Below are 23,044 nucleotides of genomic sequence, written 5' to 3'. Positions count from 1 at the left end.
ACTCTGTCCTCCACCTGTCTGGGCCTGCTGTGTGTGTGTGTGTGTGGGTGTGTGTGTGTGTGTGTGACCAGTGAGAAAGAGAGAGAGAGAGTGGCAGAGAGAGAAAGATTCACTGTAAATGTGAGTTCTGTTTCTGCACCTGCGGTTCCCGCACAAGGTTGCAACATTGTTAGAATAATTCAAGCATCAACTCTGTTTGCTCTCGTTCTCCCGCACATTTGATCATTTGACTTTCTTGCGGGAATCTTTAATATCTCACATAGCAGATAAAGATCTGCTACAAATTGGAGGCGGGACACTATAAATATAGCTTTGCCAGTGTGGTTTCTCATCACAACTGATCAAAATGGCCAAAAGACTTTCTGCGCAGAGGGCCCTGGAATTGATTTTAGAAGAGAGAGACGTTTTCGATGATGATGTAGAGGGAGACGATTCAGAAGAGGAGGTTTCAGAATTGGAGGATCACATTTCTGAAAATTCAGAGTCTGACAGTGACTCTGGAGAAGATGATTAGATTGGGGCGGCCGTGGTGCAGCGGTAGGGTGGCCAACCCCTGATCGTAAGATTGCAGGTTCAATTCCCGCCTTGCAGGCCCATGAGTCAAAGTGTCCTTGGGCAAGACACTGAACCCCACCTTGCCTCTGGTGGTTGGCGGGCGCCTGTGTTTGGCGGAGCCGCCACCAGTGTCTGAATGTGTGAGTGAATGTGTGTGTGACTGGGTGAATGGGTCCGTGACTGTAAAGCGCTTTGTCCTTGTAGGAAGAAAGGCGCTATATAAGTATAAGCCATACCATTTAGATTGAGCATCAGCCAGTTCCAAAACAAAGCCATCAGCCAGGACCAGGCTGTCAGCAGCCAGGACCATGTGTTGTAAAGGCTAGTGGCTAGAAGCCCTTACATGGGGCTGATGTGTTGTCTTGACAATAGGTTTACTCTGTGTTCAGCTTGTGTTGTGCACCTGAATGGTTTCAGTTTCTTTGTTCAAATAAATAAAAGTTAGTAGTTTTGAAAACCATTGCTTCACTTGAAAATTTGTTTCCAATCATATCTTGATTTTAATTGATTTTCTTTATCACGTTTTAAATAATGAGTTATGAATGTGATCTAACAAAGGTAAAGGGCAAATATTAACCAAATAAACTGATTGTAATTGGATGAGGTAAACATCTGTCGAGTATTTTAACATCAAAGTGTTTGATTGTGAGGCATTAAAAACCACAACATGCAACGGGTCCACCAGACCCACGAACACTGGCTGAGTAACAACAATATGAACACCACACAAGGGTCAAGTATTCCAAAATATTAACTAAACTTATAAAACAAAGATAAAAATGTGTTGGGAAGTTGTGCCCTTTATTTACCATAACAACCACTAGGTGTCTCATTCCATGTAGGGGCAGAGGATTGCATGTGTATTTCTTTGGAGCATCAACAGCAGAGCATGCATCAGTGGTTAGCCTCCCCACAGTTACAATGACAGTGCTGTGGTAGCTGTTTCAACGCGCGCTCTGTGATCTCCGTCTTCTTGTTCATAAGAACCTTTGGAGTCTAATCGAAATCTAAATCATGGCTTTGGGACCAGAAAGTCTCAGACGGCGAATCAAGCAGCTGTTGGAAAAACCGGGGAATGGAAACTGTGCAGACTGCAAAGCAGCAGGTAGGTGCAGGTCCTGCTTTTATTTACATCCTCTTCATGTTAGTTTGACAGTACGCCTGGTAAGTTTTGTTTCACTTTAGGAGAAAACAATAGAAGTTAATTTATGAATGTTTTCTGACAAAAAGTAGGAAATGTTTGTTAGAAATGGCATAAAGTTAAAAATAATAATATAAAAACACAAGTTTGATCTTGACCATCAGACAAAAACTTGCTAGATTTGGATTGATGGCTATCAACTGACTGATCTCCTTTCATTGAGGTGCGCTTTGACAGAGAAGTAAAGTGCTTGTTCTGGATTTCTTTTTTGCCCTATTTTGTGCAGATGCATCAAGTCTTCCTTCTCATTTACTGCTTTTAAAACAGCCTGACCCCACCCTTGTGTTCCGTTTAAAATGACCCACATCTATTCTTTTTTTAAAGATTAATTGCACGTAGGCTTATTTACACGTTATGTGCAACACTTCTGCTCTGGAGTAAGGTGTGACCTGCTTCCTGTATTTTTTTTTCCTGTGTGCTGTTTTTTTATTGTCGATGTTCAAATATACATGCCAGGAAGATATACAAGAAGTAGCATTGACAAACTGCCTCAATAGTAATAACAGTAAATACCAAATAAATTACATATAAAAAAGATTAAACTATAGATCCAAGTTTAAAATAAAGAATAAAGTTCCATAGTGAGTCTGGGTTCATAAAGAATTTTTTATTCCATTGATTTTAAAGGTATAGTTTAAGGTGGTGAAGTCTAAAAACTTTATTCCCCCTGAATCGATCTATCCTGTGTGCTGTTGAAACATGCTATTTTGTTAAAGAACATTTTAAATATAAGATATGACCCAAAATATTGACCCCCTCAACTTGACTAGAAAAAAAGGAGCCACTACTGTTACCTTGGGTTCCTAGTCCCCAAATATTTTTTAACCCTTGTGCTATCCTAGGCACTTTAAAATTGGGAGTTGGGGTCATCTAGACCCACTAGACAGTGCTGTGAACCTTTTTTCTTCAATGATATGTGAACCTCACTGGGGTCCATGGATTACTTGAAATCTTTCCACCTTTATCCACCTTTGTCATGGTAGGGAGAACACGTCAATGTAAGGGTGGGGTCATCTAAGATAGCACAAGGGTTAAATTCTGTCAGTTTCAGTCTAGTACTTGTAACATTTTATGGTAAATTTTAGTTTTAGCCCCTAAGAACCCATGGTGACATCAGAAATATAACAGCAATGGATTCCGTGGTCCACTTAGTTTGTGGTTAAATACACATTATTCTATTTTTAAGAAAAAAATGTGTCTGGGTTCTTATGGGTTAAAAAAACAAAACAATAGAATGTAACTTTAAAAAACCACGATTACTGATCAAAGTGGGAAAATAAAACATCAAATTGAATTTTTTTCTTGATCATCTGATGTGCATGAATTTCCCAGATCCAGAATGGGCTTCTTACACCCTGGGAGTGTTGGTGTGTCACATTTGTTCAGGACTCCACAGAAACATCCCTCAGATCAGCAAAGTGAAATCTCTCCTGCTGGATCCCTGGAACTCGTCTGAGTTAGAGGTAAAAACGTGATCTGTTCGTCAGTGCTTTCATTGAAGGATGAGGCCTTTTGTTGTTGTTGCTGCTGCTGTCAGAGAAGCTGAATTTAACTCCTGCCTTGCAGGAAGGCCTGCATCTTCCGGCCTTGCTGTCGCCCATCCCACGCTGCTTCACCTGCAGCATGTTTCTCCTCTGCCTCCTGCTCCTAAACTGCCTATATTTCAACTTGTATCAATTTAGCTTTCACTGAAAGGCATGAAACACAAACAGCACGTTTGTATCTATCCAAGAACATTTGTGTGGGTGCAAAATAGCCCCAGAAAATGCTGGGAAAACTGTAGTTTTTTTTTACCATTTCCATTGGTTTATTAATGTTTTGTGCTGCTACTCCTCTTGGATCGTTGCATAAAATGGCTAAAATACCTAAAAGACAGACGCAAACATTAGCATGACTACCTCTCTCTGACTCGAGATTAAATCATTAGACTAATGAAAAGCATGCAGTCGTGTTTCTGTTGTTTGGTCACCACAATGCAGTTTCAGTGTACTCTATATGTGCTAAGTCACTAAAAATAAAGAGGCAGTTAAATACAATGAAGCTACATATGGACCTTTTGACTTGACACTCATGAAAGGGTTTTTTTGGATGAGGTTTGCCGCTTCAGTTACATTTTTGGTCAATGAAATGTGTTTTAATTGTCAACATTTCGTTAAAAATTGTTTTAAAATGCTGCACTTTGATGCTCAAAATGTTGATGGCAGAAAATCCTAGAATCCATGACACTGATGTTTTTCATTAGTCACGACAGCAGGGTTTTAACAGTTTTAGACTCCAGTATTTGCAGATGATGTTAGTGGTAAAAGTAGAGAGCTGACTGAAAAATAAACATTGAAGTTAGGTCAGTAGAGATGGAAAGCCTGAAAAAAGTAGCTGAAATCTTACTGTTCTCCTGGATATTATTGCCTATTTTAAAAATGATTATCCACTGGATTTCTCCTGCAAAGGGTTCCCATGGTGATTCAGGTTAAATATTTGGGGATATAGAAAATTTTGGAATCAAATTTTACTTTCCAGTAAAAGTTTCGGCATCTACCCACTCGCTTAAGTACTGTATGTTTTTTCCCCCCTCTGTTTCTTTGCAGTTTATTGACAGCATTGGGAACAATGCTGCCAAGGCCAAATATGAAAACATCGTACCTGCCTTCTACTACTGTCCCACATACAGAGATTGCCTGTAAGTAAGACTTGCAGAAATCCGGCTATGATAAAAACATTCCTCTTGCAAAAGCAGGAAGCAGCAGTTGAGTAAAGGTTTGGGCTCAGCCACCCAGTGACAAAAATAACTTGAAATGACAAAATTCTGAGCTGTCGAGTTACACACACTGAATGAAAGGGCGGAGGGCTTAAGAGGTTAAAGTGTTTACTCAGAAGATCAAACATACTTGTTGAAATTGACAAAAACGTCATCATTTACTGAATATTTCTAATTGTGGTCACAAAAAGAGATAAAAGATGAGAAAAATATTGAGCATCACTATTTTAACTTATAACAGAAGTTGGGCCAAAACTAAGATGTTAACAGCAAAACCGCAAAGCCCAAAGGGAGCTCTGAGCGTGTTGCTCCGCTGCTCTGCAGGCTCCTAAAGGAACAGTGGATCCGAGCCAAATACGAAAGGAAGGAGTTCATGTGTGTGGAGAGGCAGGAGGCGTACTCGGCAGGTAAGAATGAAAGGTGTTCCTTTGCAGGACAGTGCACAAACGTACGACACAACAGAGCCCCAAAAAACAGAATGAATGAGGACATTTTCTGGAACAAAAGCTCTAATTGCCTAAATTTTGTCGTTGGGATTAAATTCTACCATAATGTTATGGTTTATATTCTCTTTTATATTATAATTGGGATGAAAAACATACAAATAATCAAATAGTTACTGATTTATCTGAAGATTCATAAAAAAACCTTAATAGTGAACATTTTTGTTTCAAAGATTTTTTAGGAAAGTTAGCTAATTGAAATATATAGTAGTGTGCTTTTGTCTTTCTGAGTGTTAGTTTTCATTGTTAGCTTTGATAGCTGGGGTGGAAACTGATATGGTAACACTCATTTTAAATTAGAATTACATGTTTTTCGCTGGATCCAATTCTTTTTATATTGGGGGCTTTAAAACAGGTTTTCAATTCATACTTTGGAATGCTGGATTTTTAAAAAAAATGGTATTAAAGAAAAGTAAAAATGGTTAAAAAAGGACATCCACTGTTGTATACCAGCTAAAATCAAATTTAATAATATTTGTATTCTTTCTATACTTATTGATAGAATTATGTCATGAGAAGTAATTAATCATTAAACACAAAATGCATTTTAGCTGGTACCTTAACACCCGACAACATAGAATTAAACCTAATTTAGGAGCTTTTATAGGGTTGGATTTAATGAATATGTTGCATAAAAAGGCAATTTTCATTGCAGTTGTACAAAGAGCAAAAATTCTATTAACAAACTCTACTGCAACTTCTCGGTCGGAGTGTAGCAAAGCCTAATGAGGGCAACAGGAAGCTAAGAAGCATGTCTGTGTGGTTGGCTGATAAAAAAAAGGATAGCCATTAACGATTTTTTTTGTGTCAGGTTTAATTCTTTTTTTCCTGTCGACATCTGTTCAGGAAACAGGAAGCTAGACAAAAAATATATAAGTTAAACCCCCTTTAAGAGAAAGACTGTGTCTTTGCAGAGCAATCCAAAATGTTTCTCTGTTGCTCCACACTTCTGCTTCAAATGTTACTTTTGTTTTCCAGGAAACTAATGTGAAGTCAACAAAATGTTGGCTAACATTGCCATGCTCTATGTGTCTGCAATCAATAAGTTCTATTCGGAAAAAGACATTCATGAGATGGTGCAAATCTGACATCTTGTATTTGCACGGAAAACGTACATTTGTGCAAATGTTTCTGCAGCTCTTTGCTTTAAAATGTTGTGTCCCCCCCCCAGCAACCTATTGTTTTCATTTAAAACGGACTAAACATGTTCATGGAAAAGCAGTTTTAGTTTTACATAAAGGGCTTCTGTCAGAGTCCTACGACTGTCATGATGCGGTTGTTTCTGTCAGGAAGAATGGGCCGTTTGTTGTCAGGCCTTTTCCTTGTCATTTGTTTTGAGGATCCACAGCAGTGAAGTGTGAAGAATCTGCTGCAGTTCAGAGTTTACTTTTTCACAACTTCTACATCTTGTTTTTTTGGGGTGAAGAACTATCCTCCCTTGCTGTTGTGTACAGCCTGACACTGCCCTCCCTGCAGTGAAAGACTCATGAATCATTCATGAAACTGATGTTGTTTGCAACTCAAACCATAGTGACTTTGTTTGTGTCAGCATTAAAAAAAGGAGTAAACTGAAGACAGGGAGATGACACCAGTGCAGCGGGAATGTAGACAAACACACCTCTGTTCTTTTTAAGCATATTCACCAAAGGAAATGACAACTGTTTGCTTTTTAATACATTCCGTTAAACATGTATTGTTGTCCAAATTTGTTGACTTTTTTTGGTTTCACTTTACGTAGTTACGTAGTCACCGAGTGAATGAAGCACTTAGCTTGATAAGGAGACTTTTCTTTTTGTGGTTGGTTAAGGAAGTGGTTCAGCTGTGTTGTTTTTGATACCAGGGATGCATCCTTTGTGGAAAAAAAAAAAAAAAACACAATTTCCAGGCTACTGTTTGTGTAAATTCTGAGTTCAAATGTAGTTAGGGTGAAGTTTTAGCCATTTGAAAGAAATTAATGGAATGTGATGACACTCAAACTTCTGTGTGGTCGACTACTTTTTAACTTATTTGATAGAACTGGACATCACAGCCACATTTCAAAATTAAATCATTAAAAATTAAATGTAAATTATTTTAAATCACAAGTTTACTATCCGGTTGGATTTCTGATTCAACAAGATTTGGTTAAATTTGAAATTAAATGTTATCTTTCCGTTCACAAACCAGTTTAATCTGATATTACAAACAACTGTACATAACAGACCAATAGTGGAATTTAGATAAAGAATAAAAATAAACAACTAAGAATTTTGCAATAAAAGAATTTTACAATAAAGCGGACAGAAATGTTACTGTTTTGCCTGGAAAAAAATACGACAAATTGCTTTAAAAAAATCATTTTTTAAGTGAATAGCAAAAAATAAAAATGTCAAAACTAGTAATTTAAGTCGCTTTACAGTCACAGTCCTGGTGCCAACCTTCCATCAGAAGCAATGTGGGGCTCAGGGTTTTGCCTAAGGACACTTCGACACATGGATGGGTAAGGCGGGAATTGAACCTGCAATTTTCCAATTAGAGGCCGTTGGCCCACATTTATCCAGTCTTGATGGGGCAGACTGAAATGTATTGGCTTTTAGTCACAGGTTTAAAGTGTCGATTAAGGATTAGGGTTAGGCTTTATGTAATCAAAAGGAAGTGGGAATAGTAATATTGTGGTAGCTGTATAAACTGAAGCATGCTTCACCTGTTTATCCCTTGTGCTGTCTTAGCTGACCCCACCCTTACATTGATGTGTTCTCCCTACCATGACAAAGGTGGATAAAGATGGAAAGATTTCATGTAATCCATGGATACCAGTGAGGTTCACAAATCATTGAAGAAAAAAGTTTTAACACACTGTCTAGTGGGTCTAGATGACCCAACTCCCAACGGTAAGGTGCCTAGGATAGCACAAGGGTTACAGGAATAATTTTGTGTCACTGCTGGGGGACAAAGACTCTATTTGTACCTGCTTTGCCTCGATCAGGAAGCTGCTGAAGCCCATGGTTACTGTCTTTGAGTTCAGAAGGGATTCACCCTGAACTGTTTCAAGTTCATCACAGGGTTACTTGCAGAGAAGCATGCGGTGTTGCACAATTTAAGTCGAGCTGCATCGATATGAAGCATACTTATTAGAGAACGCAGACATCAGAAGATGCGGTTTAAAAAAAAGGCGGTTTCAGGGTGACTTCCCCTGTAGAGGGTAAATTCAGGCTAAACTTTTAGTAAGAACTGGACTGTCTGCATCTAAAGAGGCAGATAAGCTTGTATGATACTTTTAAGAAAGAAAGCTATCTTGCAATCTTTTAGACTAAAACTGAGATAATTTCATCCGTGGTAGACCAAAAACCTTCCACAAATTGTTTGTCTTCATGTATTTATTACTCTGTTATCCCATTTAAAAGTGGAAATTTGTACTCAAACTTTTTTAAATTTCTGTTTGTCCTCACTTCATGTGAAACGGGATTCTGCACTTTTTCAGGCTACAAGGAAGGGTTTCTATGGAAACGAGGAAGGGACAACGGGCAATACCTCAGTCGAAAATTCATTCTGTCCGAACGTGAGGGTGTTCTCAAATATTTCACCAAGCTTGATGTGAGCCTTTTCTTAACATTCATATCTTAGCAGACTTGTTTTCATGGCAAACATAAGATTGCTCAATGCATGAAAAATAGAAATGATGAAGTTGTGACCAAATATAACTGCTTACATGGAAACACTATTTTTGGATTTTGTCATTTCTTGTGCAGGCCAAAGAGCCCAAAGCAACGCTGAAGATCAGCAGCTTGAATGCAACTTTCCAGCCAGATAAAATTGGCACTGCTCATGGGCTGCAGATCACCTATTTGAAGGATAACAGCACCAGAAATGTCTTTGTTTACCATGAAGATGGCAAGGTGAGATTAAGAGTTGTACTCTGAAATTAATGAGATGGAGTGTTTTGTCTGTTTTGGGGGGGAAATGCACAACGCCCCTCTAGTGGAAGATGTTTGAAATGACAACTTAGCTGATACTTTATGTTGAAATATTAACAACATGAGAAATCTTAAGTCAGGTTTCAGTTTTGTTCAAACGGATACAAATCCTTTAACAGATGCTGAATAAAGACTATGTAGGTTTAAGATTAATTCTGCCATTTTCTGCCAAAGGAAATAGTGGACTGGTTTAACGCCATCAGAGCTGCCAGGTTTCACTATCTGCAGGTGGCTTTTCCTGGCGCTTCTGACTCTGAAGTGAGTATTTCTGCAAGCACGTACTGCACATGCAGAAGTGGTACGTGCACCATGAACATTTATGCAATAATCTTTGAAGATGCTTAAATCTTCTTTTGAAATTACACATACTTTGCTAAGTTAAAACTACGCAATAAGAACTACAGATGAGAAAAACCTGAAGATATGTTGAGAACTTATAATTGAATATAAACAATGTCTAAAGTTAAAGTTTCAGCAATGCATTAAGTTTATTTTTTTCAATAATGTATCTTTTTTTGTTTCAGCTAATACCAAAGGCAACTAGAAACTTCATTAAGGAAGGTTACATGGAGAAAACCGGTCCAAAAGTGAGTTTCTTTGTGTCACTTATTTGCCTTTTTCTCCCAGTTGCTTTGAAGTTTATAAAAAAAAAATACTGTACTTCAAAAATCACACATGTATTTACTTCCTGCAGCACACAGAAGGCTTCAAGAAGAGGTGGTTTTCAATGGATGACAGGAGGCTCATGTACTTCAAAGATCCACTGGTATTGCACTGGTTATGATGAATTCTGTTGAATGTTTTTAAAAATCTGCCATATATCCGTTTTTCTTGGCAAAAAGGTTTAAAAAATGTATCTCAGTCAAACCTTTAAACAGGATGGTTACATGTCACTCTCTGCTGCAGGATGCCTTTGCGCGGGGAGAAGTGTTCATTGGCAGCAAGGAAAACAGCTACAGTGTACTTCCTGGATTACCTGCCAACATCCAGGGAAACCACTGGCTCTACGGAATCACCATCAAGACCCCAGACCGGAGTTTTCTGTTTGCATGCGAGACTGAAAAGGATCAAAAAGACTGGATGGTGGCATTACAGCTGGTAATTAACAGACCAATGCTGCCGCAGGAGTATGCAGGTGAGTGGAAGAAGACAGACAAGTCAACGCTGGTTTGATCCTCCATGGCACTAACACTCAATCTCCTCGTTTTTCCTGCAGTGGAAGCTTATTTCAAGCACAAACCATGAGTGTGCACGAAGATCTGCTGACATGGATAGAAACTATAAAGATGGAGGGGAAGGAGAGACAGTTTTGACCTTTCTCACATCTTCTCTTCCTCGTGACATCCTCATCATCCACTGTTATGCATTTTCCCCTCTCTTGAGCAAATCAGTGCCAATGCCCACTCATACGACGTGAGATGTGACACTTGCAGAGTCAGAATGGCTGCTCACAGGTGAAGTATTGGGTTTGCCCATCTGCTCTGTAAGCAGACATTTGACATAACATAAGAATGTGTCATTAGGCAGCCTAATCCCTTTTTAACATTTAACTGAAAAAGGTCTGCTAAGGTACAAACATTTTACACGCCTGTGTAATTGTTTGAGTGGAATAATATTTAATTTTTAACTATTTATACATTTTATTCATGATGTAAAGCTTCATCATGCTTTGAAAATAAGCACTGAACTGAACCCAAGAACAATTTTTGTCTGGGCTTTTAAAGTTAACATGACATTTTTGTATTTAAAGCAACTTAATAGGGGCCAATAAATTATAAAGATTATAGAAAAAAAGGAATAGAAAAGTGGGCACACTTATGGCAGTGGGCTCTCCTGGGTTACATTTTCACTCACTTCCTGTAATATTTAGGTGCTAGCATTTCTCCATTTCTTCCACTAGAGAGCGACAAAGAGGAGTTTGAAAGAATTTCTAATCAAAAATTGGAAATCTTGTTTACCTCACCCAGTTGCACATTTTGTCTTTTTGCTTTTAATCTTTGAAGGACAGGATTTGGCTAAAACAGTGTTATCAAACCCAAAGAGGGAGCACAGTTTACTCAGTCTTAGTGGCATTGACACGCACACAGATAAGAGTTTCGTCGCTTGGAAAGAAACACCAGAAAATTTGTGTGATTTTAGAACTCTTGTTGCTATTAAAGTCACGAAAGCCACACAAGTGTTTGTATGGTTTTTTTTAATTAGTAAACATTTAGATACAAGACAAATTGTACAATTGAGAGGCATAAAGAATAAAAAACTGAAATGAGAGCTGTAGAAAGAAATACCGTACATACACAAAGATACAACTTTAACGTTAGATATATTTGATAAATCCCACTATAATCATAGGATTCCCAACACATTAATTTCTTTACTGAAACTTGTTTTTCCATGCAGAAAAGTATTTACACTTCATATTTTTCAAAACATACATATATTGTGCTGTACCACGATTTCTTTTTTATGACTTCAACAAGGTAATCTACATTCAATTTAACAGGTCAAGTTACCCCAACCCATAGATAATGTATGTTTCTTGTAATACTACAGTCATGAACAAGAATAAACTGTAACCTATCAAATATTTTATCCAAAACAACATTTATTTATTTGGCTGTATGTAGAAATAATAGTGTTTTTAAATATCCATAGATGACTCCTGAAAAATACTGTTTGCTGGTGACCTGAAGGGACTCTAAATAAATAGCACTTTGAATCACAAAAGCAAAAACACACACACATTACACCACATCTAGTTTATGACAAAATCCTCTACATTATTAGACTAAACATTGCTGATGATGTATTTACAGGGAAAGTTGATGCTTTTTTAAGACATGCGTATGTCCTCAGCAAAATAGTTTATTTTAATCCCTTTAAAATGCACAGAAAACACACAGCAATGCATTACTTGGTTGGTCCAACAATCAGATTTTAGATCCACAGTTTTGAATGAAAAAAAAAAGATCAGAATAAGAGATTTGATTAATTTAAACTTATTGATAAATTATATTACCAAGATACATTGAAGGGATGCTAGATGAGAATTTGTAAAAAAAAAAAAAAAAAAAGACCTCGCTGGAGCTGACTCCTTACAACTGATTTGTCCATGTGAGGGATACAAGATTTACACACACACTCACACAATTATTTAGGATCTGCAGCAGCCTGCAACCTTCACCTCTTTGCTAACATACTCCTGAAGCTTAAACTTCTCGCTGGGATCCTTTGTAGACCTGTGCTTTAGTTCCCTGGAGAAAAAAAAGATAAAGAAATTAAATAATTTTGCAATTTCCATACATACACTACATTACCAAAAGTGTTTGCTGACCTATCCAAGCGATCAGAACCAGGTGTCCTCATCACTTGGCCTACCACATGTGTATAAAATCAAGCACTCAGGCAATGCAGACTGTTTTTACAAACAATGAAACATTTAGCCGCTCTGAAGAGCCCAGTGAATTCCTGTGTGGAACTGTCATAGGATGCAAGTCCAGTATACTGAGAGATGGATTGGGTTTCCACAGCCGAGCAGCTGCATCCAAGCTGCACATCACCAAGTGCAATGCAAATCTAATGATGCAGTGGTGTAAAGCACACAGCCACTGGACTCTAGAGCAGTGGAGACGACCTCTCTGGAGGGATGAATCACGCTTTTCCATCTGGAAATCTGACAGACGAGTCTGGATTTGGAGGTTTCCGGGAGAGCGGTACATTTCGGACTGCATTGTGTCGAGTGGGAAATTCGGTGGAGGAGGAATTATGGTGTGGGGTTGTGTTTCAGGACTTGGGATTGGCCCCTTACTTCCAGTGAAAGGAACTCTGAATCTTCTTTCTCTTTCGGCTTTTCCCATCAGGGGTCGCCACAGCAAATCCTCCTTTTCCACCTCACTATCATGAACATCTTCTACCCTAACATTAGCAAACTTCATGTCCTCTGTTAAGACATCCATATATCTCCTCTTTGGTCGTCCTCTTGCCCTCCTGCCAGGCAGCTCCATCTCCAACATCCTTCTACCAATATATCCACTATCCCTCCTCTTAACATGTCCAAACCATCTCAGTCTGGCTTTTCTGACTTTGTCGCTAACACAGGCAACATGAGCCGTCCCTCTGATGTACTCGTTCCTTATCCTGTCTAACCTGGTCACTCCTAAGGAGAACCTCAACATCTTCATCTCCGCTACCTCCATATCAGCCTCTTGTCTCTGTCTCACTGCTACCGTCTCTAACCCATAGAGCAGAGCTGGTCTCACCACTGTCTTGTACACCTTTCCTTTGAGTCTTGCTGGCACTCTTCTGTCACACAACACTCCTGACACTTTCCTCCACCCGCTCCAACCTGCCTGCACTCGCCTCTTCACCTCTTTTCCACACTCCCCATCACACTGAACTGTTGACCCCAAGTACTTAAACTCCTGCACCTTCTCCACCTCAGCCCCCTGTAACCTAACGCTTCTACCTTGATCCCTCTCGTTCAGACACATGTATTCTGTCTTACCATGACTGACCTTCATGCCTCTTCTTTCCAGAGCAAACCTCCACCTCTCTAGCTGTTCCTCCACTTGCTCTCAACTCTCACTGCAAATTACAGTGTGATCCGCAAACATCATTGTCCAGGGAGATTCCTGTCTTACCTGTCTTATTCTCAAAGCAAAAATGGCATCAGTGGTGCTCTTACGGGGCATGAAACCATACTGCTGCTCACAAATCTCCACCTTCTTCCTAAGCCTGGCTTCCACTACTCTTTCCCACAGCTTCATTGTGTGGCTCATCAACTTTATTCCTCTATAGTTGCTGCAGTTCTGCGTGTCACCCTTGTTCTTAAAGATCGGGACCAGAACGCTTCTCATCCATTCCTCAGGCATCTTCTCACTCTCTAAAATCCTATTGAACAACCTCGTTAGAAATTCCACTGCTGTCTCTCCTAAGCACTTCCATACCTCCACAGGTACGTCATCAGGACCAACGGCCTTTCCGCTCTTCATCCTTTTCAGAGCCTTCCTAACCTCATCCTTTCCAATCTCTGCTACTTCCTGCTCCACAACAACCACATCTTCCTCCCTTCTTTCCCTGTCATTTTCCTCGTTCTTCAGCTCCTCAAAATACTCCTTCCATCTTTTCTGTACACTCTCCTGGGTTGTTAGCACCTTTCCATCTCTGTCCTTAATAACCCTTATCTGTTGCACGTCCTTCCCATCTCTGTCTCTCTGTCTGGCTAGCCTGTACAAGTCCTTCTCTCCTTCCTTTGTGTCTAACCTGTCATATAGCTCATCGTAAGCTTTCTGTTTGGCCTTTGCCACCTCTCTCTTCACTCTACGCTGCGCTTCCTTGTACTCCTGTCTACCTTCCTCAGTCCTTTCTACATCCCACTTCCTTTTAGCCAACCTCTTCCTCTGGACGCATTCCTGTACTTCCTCATTCCACCACCAAGTCTCTTTACCGTCTTTCCTCTTTCCAGATGACACACCTAGCACCTTCCTACCTGTTTCCCTGATAATCTCTGCTGTAGTTTCCCAGTCCTCTGGAAGCTCATCCTGACCACCCAGGACCTGTCTCAACTTCTGCCTAAATTCCTCACAAGTTTCTTCATTCTGTAGCTTCCACTACTTGGTCTTCTTTTCTGTTTTCCCTCTCTTCTTCTTCCTGACCTCCAGAGTCATCTTACACACCACCATGCGGTGCTGTCTGGCTACACTCTCTCCTAACACCACTTTGCAGTCATTAACCTCTCTCAAATGACCTCGTCTACATAGGATGTAGTCCACCTGAGTACTCCTACCTCCACTTCTGTATGTCACTCTATGTTCCGCTCTCTTCTGGAAGTAAGTGTTGACTACAGCCATTTCCATCCTCTTCGCAAAGTCCACCACCATCTGTCCCTCCAGATTCCTTTCCTTCACACCAAACCTGCCCATCACCTCCTCATCACATCTATTGCCCTCACCAACATGCCCATGAAAGTCTGCTCCAATAACAACTCTCTCTCCTCTGGGGATACTCTCTATGACCTCAAAGTGAAAGGAACTCTGAATGCTTAAGGAAATTGAAACATTTTGGACAATTCCATGATCCCAACCTTGTGGGAACAGTTTGGAGCGGGCTCTTTCCTCTTCTTACATGACCGTGCACCAGTGTACGAAGCAAGGTCCATAAAGACATGGATGACAGAGTCTGGTGTGAAAGAACCTGAATGCCATGTACAGAGTTCTGATCTGAACCCGATAGAACACCTTTAGGGTGAATTGAGCGGAGACAGAGAGCCAGGCCTGTTTATGTATTTTAAGTGATTGTTTACTGTATTGTGTACTGTGTATATTTTCTATTAATGTAATTAATTGATACTTTGAGGTTTTTAGGTTGACAATTTTAACACCTGCCCAGGGACTGCAGATGAAAAATAGCCTTTGGGCTGATTGTGGTGCATTGCAGCTATGCTTTTAATGTGCATTGTCCCTGTTAAATGAAAAATGAAAAAAAAAAAAAGATTGGAGTGATTATTTAAAGTCACATACATTAAGCAAGTCTTTTTATAAATGCGGTGGTGCAGCGGTAGGGCGGTCGACCCATGATCATAAGATTGCAGGTTCGACTCCGGCCTTGCACGCCCATGAGTCGAACTGTCCTTGGGCAAGACACTGAACCCCACCTTGTCTCTGGTGGGAGGCAGGCGACTGTGTTTGGCAGCGGTGCCGCCACCAGTGTGTGAATGTGTGTGTGACTGGGTCTGTGACTGTAAAGCGCTTTGTCCTTGTAGGTAGAAAAGCGCTAAATAAGTATACGCCATTTACCATTCACTATGGCATAATTAAAAAGGCATAGAGAGTAAAAATGTATTTTTCCCTCTTTTATTTTCCTTCCTCTCATCTTCTATTTCTGCCTATTCCAAATGAACTGCAAAATCCCCCCTAAAAATAAGCAAAAAATTCACAAAATTAGAGAAACGGTAAGAACATTTTTTCTACCCTTTTGGCAGATATTCTTTGGCTTTTTTAATGTTTCTCTAATTTTAAGAATTCTTAAGGACATTTCTAGTCAGTAAGACGTTTTCTTAAACTAAGATTCTGTTACTTTTAGACATTAATATGATTATTTTGCATGCAAAACAAAAAAGGCAATTTTTCTTGCAACAAGAGTTTTTGACTTAATTAAGATTAAATTCGTAGTTTTTTTTTCCAGTGTGGTCATGGGGTCAGGGTTGTTGGAGCCTATCCAGCCACTCTAGGACAATGGCAGGGCACTCCCTGGAGAGGTCATCAGGGCACTCCTCTATTTTCACATATGTATTTACAATTCTTTTTGTAGCTCTTTATGGGAGTGGAGTAAGCCACTGGACTTCCCTCCTCCACAGCTGCTTCAAACTGGTGTGCAAATGTCCACTCCAATTTTTCATACTATTTGAAGCACGCTTTGTTGCATGTTAGAAAACACACAGGTTCCACAATGTGATTTTGTTGTTCAGTGGGTACTAATCACTCTTGTGAGCACAACCTCATCCCTCATTATGCTTCAAAGTGTCTCAGGTGGAATGCCAAATTAAAATCCATAATTGGTCTCTTCATAAACTGAGGATAAGTGTTTGTGTTTTTGTTTTTATAACCATTGGTTAGATGGATGAGAGAGTTTAGAATATAGATAAGGAAAATGTATATCCCTATACAAATGTTCTATTTCAACAATTATCCTATTTTAATGACTTCTATATTGGTGAAGTGACTTGATATCATCTCCAGCACAGACAGGATGAAGGATATACTCACTTAGCAACAGCTGTGAAAGCCAGCTCCACATTCAGCCCTGACCTGGCGCTGGTCTCCATGAAAGGGACCCCAAACTCCTGCAGGGTCAGGGCAACAGTGATCATTCATCCTGACCACCCCAGCATACAGAATTTCCCTTCAGGCCCCAAGTAGATGGATGACTTTAGCATAAAATTAGTTTCTCTACATTATCTAGTTGCAGGTGTTAATATTTCTTGAAGCTTCCTCTGAAAAGATCTTTTGAAGGGTTTTATTTATTTCTGAAACTGCTGAAACCACCCGTGGAAAGCAGGGAATAACATTCTTTTTAACCAATTAAAATATAAGGAAAGGCTTCAGATAATATGTGGTGCTTTAACTCATTCTAATGAGAGTGTAACCATATTTTAAAAAGCAGCTCTTTACCTTAGCAAGCCTCTCCCCGTCCTCTCTCTTCACCACTCGATCATGAGCAGAGTCAGCCTGGCAAGACATGTTTTAATGTGTGCTTCATGTTTACAGGTCCTAAACGATTTTTATTCAGTTTTCATGCTTACAGTTTTTTTTTAATAGATGCACTACCTGTTCTTTAAGAAATAAAGCAGGGCTTCTCTAAAAACACAGCGTGATCTGAAGGTTCTTCTATTGTTGCCGTTTTACCTTGTTTCCAAGCAGCATCAGCACCACGTCCTGTTGAGCGTATTCATGGATCTCAGTCAACCAAGACTGATAAACACAGGAAGAGAAAGAGAAAAAAAGAAGATAAACCAAAACATTACAAGCTCCTCTGAAACGGAGGGAAAAACAGATCTGAGATGTTACAAGGACAGCATAGTCGTTAAATCTAATGTGTGGAATAAAGAGAAGATGCACAGTCACCCTCAGATGGAGGTTGACAGATCATCTACATGATAAATGTGGGAGAAGATAACTTTTTAAAGATTTGAAAGTTTGAAATAGAGCAAGGACAAAATAAACATGATAAAAAGAGAGGAAGAAAACTGTTGAGAGGAAAAGGAAAACTCCATAATAGCAAGTGTCAGCAAATGTATCCACATTCTGATATTTGCAACTCATTGACGTGTAGATATAATGCCTTACACATGAGGGAAAAAAGCACAACTGTTCCATCCTTTTAAATACTCCACATTAGATTTCCAGCTGTTGTTTCTTCAACAGTCTTGTCTTAAAGTCATTATTCTGCTGCAGCCCCTTCTGCCAGTTGAGTGCGGACCAGATATTTGTAGGGGGATTAGCCGAGGTCAACCTCTTCTGAAGGTCATGCAGAATAACAGGAGATGAGATGGGTAGAATCTTTATAAGTTTTCCTGATCTGAATGTGAATTTAAAGCAATACTTCCACAGAGCATTATGTGATGACATTCTAGATTAACCTGAATTACTGATTTTTAGAGACTTACTACAATGAAAATCCTGTTTTTGGTGTTTTTAATGTGTTTTTATGGTATTATTCTCATCATGGCGTACATGTATGAAGAAAATAAGCTTAAAATTGCATTTCTGAGTATTTCTTTATTCAAACGGTTTTGAAAAGAAAAAGCTGTTTGAAAAAGAGATAATTTGTTACTTTGAAAATCGTAGAAAAAAAAGGGGAAGTGGGGGCAGGCTTACTCTGTGCCAATAGTCCCACCCTAATGAACTACTGCCACTACTGAGAAAGTTTGTTTTTAAATTTTGGCCCCAAAAAAAATGGCATAATCATAAAGAAAAGACCATAATCAAACTAATTAAAAGCAGCATCACTGGCAACATAAACTTAGAAATAATGTAAAAATATCCCAACCTTTGTTTTTTTAACAGCTCATCATGAAACAGCTGTTTTTTCTTTTTTCTTTTTTACTACTCAAAGCCAAACCCCTGCATAATTAGGAAACGACAATTATGTCATAAAACTAGAAACATTGTTTTGTTTCCTTCAAATCAATGTTGAATTGGGTTTAGGATTGGATGAGGTCTGGGGTTAATGAGGTCAGAGTTAATGGTGACTGTAAGGTTGTTTATTGATGTAATGAGCTCCTACAGAGTTGAGCGAAAGGCTGCTTTCAAAAGTATAAGAGACCTTTTTCTGAGGAGAAAAAAAATCTTTAGATCCGAGTTATTATGAATATGACAAAGGTTTGTTAAGTGGATTGTAAAATGTTTTCCTTCTTCAAGCCAATTTCATGCCCTCATGATGAGAACACTTTGGCAGTTTCCACCAAACCTGCAACATCCTCGACCAGCAGTGAGAGTAAACAAACACATGACAGCTGGTCTCTAAGTCATTTCTTCCATAATCTGTGATTACACTTGATGAGCCACATCTTACAATTAGATAATTTGGCTTTTCATGTTGCATCTTCTTTTGGCTCATTTCACAAATTTAATCGCTGATTCCAGATGATAATCTCCTCGTCACTGAATAGAAGTAAACCTTTCTATGTTGCTCTTGGTGCTGAACTGAATGATCAACGCAACAACATCATAGCAGCAAATGACCAAATATATTTTAAATATATTATATTATATTAAATATATTATATTAAATATATTATAAAGATCAACATTTGAAGTATAATTATACACGAGTAATATACAAAACGTGTTTGGGACAGATTTTAATGTAACATTACTGCATTTCAACTCCTCTTCAAATTGCAATAAACAATCCGCAAATTTGGAACAGGAAAATCCTGATTAAAAAAAGTATGAATGTACCTTTTTAAAACTTTTTAAAGAAAAAAAAACATCTAAATATTCAATAAGCATAAAATATGAAGGAGAAAACAAAGATTTAAAAAAATAAATAATCCAAACAAAACAAGTTGATCTGAAAAACAGGATTTCAGACATATGCAATAAATTGAGTTTGTTGCAACATAGGATGACTAAAAAAAATTACAATAAAAGGTTATGTATAATAAGAAGTTTTTATTAAAGTAAAAATTTTAGTTCTTTAAAGTGACCACAAACCTGCAACAAATGCATTAAGAAAGAATATTGTGCCATTATCAAAATGTAAAGTTACACAGCACATCTATATGTTTCATCAGATGGGATTCTATCAGTATCGAATGCAACCCCAAGTAAATTATTAATTGATTATGCTCCATTATCAAACAGAGGATCTGGAGGATAAATATCAAGCTCCAAATGAGTCTAGTATTCTGACTGAAAAAGGGCAAATGGATGGGTCGCACTAATCTTTTATTTAATACTAATACTGTGATCTCTAACCAAACACTCAGGGAGTCAAATTTCACCAATAATGGTACGATGCAGAAAGTAATAAATGACCTATTAATAACAAAATACTAAAAAAAAAAAAAAAGATTCAGCTAGTAGTTCAATGCAAATCCAAACAAACTTGGCCAAATGTTATTTTCAGTTTAAAAAAAAAAAAAACTCTACAGATATATTTTTTAAATCCAAGGTAACAAAAAAAGCTTTTTTTTTAAACTTAGATTTCCGTGTTAGAGTCAAACGGAATCAGCTTGAGGTGGTGATAAGTGACGGGGAAGCTGCTAACGCAGAGGAAGAAGCTTCAAGAGTGTTATTGATGGAAAGTCACAGCAAAAAAACAGAGACCAAAGGGGATTGCCATCAGAGAATAAAGAACATTTCAAAAAAAAGAGCAGAAAGCACCTGGTGGCACAGTGAAATTGCTTAGACAGGTTGTCAGTTGTTTCTGATTTCACCTTGAGATGTTTTTTGTTTTTTTTCAAATCAAGCATGCTAATTTAACTGCAGGGCTTTTTTCTCCTGTTATATTTGCTTGCTTCTGTATAGAGTACAAACCAAGCTGGTCTCCTGAGGAGGGAAGGTGGTTCCACATTTCCCATATTTTCTTTGACAAACTGCAACATCAAGTCTGGTGTGATCTTACCCTCACAGCAGCACCATATTTCAACATGGAGCAGCTCTTCAATGACATTTAAAAGTGCAGTTGGTGCTGTAGTGATTCTGAAACTGAGAGGCTACATTTTGAGCTGCTTTGTTCTCACAGTATTAAAATACTCCAGTAAAGGACAAAGATTTAAAATACAAACAAACATAAAAAATATCTATACAGATTGACTATATTCCAGAAGCGGATTTCAGCGAAGGTTCAGTTTGAGCGGTTGCAGGGCAACAGAATTCCTGCACTTTTCCAAGATTATTCTATTCTAATATATAAAAGACTTGGCGTCATAATTCCAGTTGGGATGAAAAAGGGCAGTTATTGACTTCTCCTTTGTGATACAATGGTTGGCACTTCCATGTTTTGAAAAGGACGCCAACAGTCACTAACAAATCTGAGTCTCTCGGTCACAGTTCAGCGTTGTCTGGATTTAGCAGTCAAGAAGTTTAACCGGTTGATCTTCCAGGGTGCGATCAGTGAACGTTTGTTTTGTACGTGCAGCCCGGAACAGGACCTAAAAACTTGCATAGTGACGCGTGAATCCAAGAGTTTCTGAAGCCCGAAATATGGGTTGACGTGTGTTTACCTAGACTTATCACTGAAAGTAGCCGCCTTTACGTGCCTCAACGTGGCCGGTGTGTAGGAACATATAGACTTTACATTGGAAGTGGTCACTTCAGGGTGGCAAGACCGTATCTTCAGTCTAATCATAACTGGTCTAATCTAATAGTGATTAGTTATTTTTGCTCATGTGTTTAGCATGACATTTTACACCTCACTGCTCACATTGTTTTATGTCCGACAAAACTCTTGTGGTCGAATGTGTTCTTTGTCATTACTGAGCTCCAAGACTGGAAATGTTTCTCCCACCACGTCACAGATTTCTTTCTAATGTGTCCGTCTTGCTGCTGTGATGCATTAAACAGTTTTCGAACAAAATTAAATAATTAACTAAAACCATCAAAGCCACCCATTAATTTCAGTTTGCACTTGTCCCTCTAGGTTTCACTTGTTTCATTGGCATTTACAGCTTAATTATTACATGGGTATGCTCGCTAAACCACTGATTTAAATGAACTGTGGAGAGAAAAAAACATAGTTGGAAAAGAACATAATTTGATTTCAGGCAACTCAAGTGTCATTAGAACAATGAGTAATAAGATAATTTGTGTATGAGAAACGGATTTAGGAAAAACGTTCTAAAAAAAAAAAACGAATTTGAGGAACTTGATAAAGTTTACATTTTGATAGATTTTTTAGCATTGGGTTCTTCTCCCCATTTTAGTCATTATGGAACCTGTTTAATCTTCATATTTTCCTAGCATCTTTCTCCATGTTGTCATACTTATGGTAAATGGGACTCAATCTCCACACGGAGGCTTTGGAGTTTTCTGCAATTCCTTTTCTCTTTTTTTGCATTTCTGTTTAAGTGAATTTGCCACAGGTGACAGTGCTATTCTCGTCAAATGTTGTTTAGAGGGGAAAAAGTCTGTTTCCAACAACAAGCATAGCTAACTGACACGGGGAGGGTAAAAGTAGGACTACTCCCCTGAGAGGGAGTTTAAGCAGCTGAACTCTGAGCAGCTGAACTGACACCATCTTTCTCGACACATAAGGAAGAGAAATCTACACCAATCCATCCATACAGACAGTTTAGGATTATTGCACTTACAAAAAAATATGAGTTATTTTAAACTTCTTTACAGTATTTTTTTGATTATCAGCACATAAAACGTTCCAGTTTTTATCCGTTTTGATATTCCTGGTCTGTCAGGGAAAAGAAAAGGTTCTTTGTTTGCAGAAGAACAGCTGAAGCATCTGCCTGTCTGCAAACATTGATATGACACATGCCAGATGACTGAATGACGTAAAATACTGCAGCCAGAGCGAATGTAAACACGAGAGAGTAAAGCTCTTCTACGCGTGGCTAAACATTGACTTTACCTTTGTTCCCTTTTCATTTTTTTTCCTATCTGCCACAAAAATGTAAATTTATTACATTTCTCCAGAAATTTTTACTTTTGGCAAAAGATTTCATGCACAATATTGTGCAAAATGTGTATACTAATAATATAATAGCAATAATATGTATAATAACTGCTTCCTTTAGTCCTTTTTAATATTAGCTCTAGAAGATGAAGATTCATTTCAATGTGTCTCAGTAACACTTGGGCTACAGGGAAAGTTGTAGGGGTGCGAAAAAGGTTAGCATTGTGACAGATGAGAAAAAGTCAAATACAAACAAAATGCACCAAGAAATGGCCCATCATGCTGAAATTGCTGTTCAACAAAAAACAGCTTCAATTTCAGGTCACTTAAATGCACACGCCTGCGGAATCTGAGGCAATTCTATGCTACTGTACTTGTTGATCAGGATAGGGAATGTGAAGCAATATTCAGTGTTGATCTGGGAAAAGCACATTTTGTAAAGTCATTT

General features: G+C 38.5%; 2 protein-coding genes across 2 annotated transcripts in view; one reads left to right on the top strand and one right to left on the bottom strand.

Annotated features, from left to right (window-relative positions):
- Window positions 1–1,341: 1,341 nt before the first annotated feature.
- LOC101173787 (arf-GAP with dual PH domain-containing protein 1) lies at window positions 1,342–11,143 on the top strand. Its single transcript, XM_004071422.4, has 11 exons — window positions 1,342–1,660; window positions 3,089–3,219; window positions 4,342–4,433; window positions 4,836–4,918; window positions 8,475–8,587; window positions 8,743–8,889; window positions 9,142–9,225; window positions 9,492–9,554; window positions 9,662–9,733; window positions 9,874–10,102; window positions 10,184–11,143. Exons 1-11 carry the CDS (start codon window positions 1,570–1,572, stop codon window positions 10,210–10,212), a joined length of 1,134 nt encoding a protein of 377 aa, XP_004071470.1. The 5' UTR covers window positions 1,342–1,569; the 3' UTR covers window positions 10,213–11,143.
- A 1-nt stretch (window position 11,144) lies between these two features.
- The window catches only part of rab26 (RAB26, member RAS oncogene family), a 39,494-nt gene continuing 27,594 nt past the window's right edge, over window positions 11,145–23,044 (bottom strand). The window contains exons 6-9 of the mRNA XM_023957543.1: window positions 17,367–17,432; window positions 17,133–17,189; window positions 16,728–16,804; window positions 11,145–12,218 (exon numbers count right to left, since the gene is read on the bottom strand). Of these exons, the coding sequence (XP_023813311.1) occupies window positions 12,119–12,218; window positions 16,728–16,804; window positions 17,133–17,189; window positions 17,367–17,432 (300 nt within the window). The 3' untranslated portion in view covers window positions 11,145–12,118. The remainder of the gene's footprint in view (window positions 12,219–16,727; window positions 16,805–17,132; window positions 17,190–17,366; window positions 17,433–23,044) is intronic.

Source organism: Oryzias latipes, chromosome 8, assembly GCF_002234675.1.
Source record: "Oryzias latipes chromosome 8, ASM223467v1".
NCBI classification, from domain to species: Eukaryota; Metazoa; Chordata; class Actinopteri; order Beloniformes; family Adrianichthyidae; genus Oryzias; species Oryzias latipes.
This window is presented reverse-complemented; position numbering and strand designations above follow the sequence as displayed.

Excerpts from the sequence above, each read along its gene's own strand:
- LOC101173787 (XM_004071422.4), top strand. The coding sequence starts at position 1,570 with ATGGCTTTGGGACCAGAAAGTCTCAGACGGCGAATCAAGCAGCTGTTG. Across the intron at positions 4,434-4,835 it reads CCCACATACAGAGATTGCCT|GCTCCTAAAGGAACAGTGGA; the intron begins GTAAGTAAGACT and ends GCTGCTCTGCAG. Across the intron at positions 9,226-9,491 it reads CTGGCGCTTCTGACTCTGAA|CTAATACCAAAGGCAACTAG; the intron begins GTGAGTATTTCT and ends TTTTTGTTTCAG.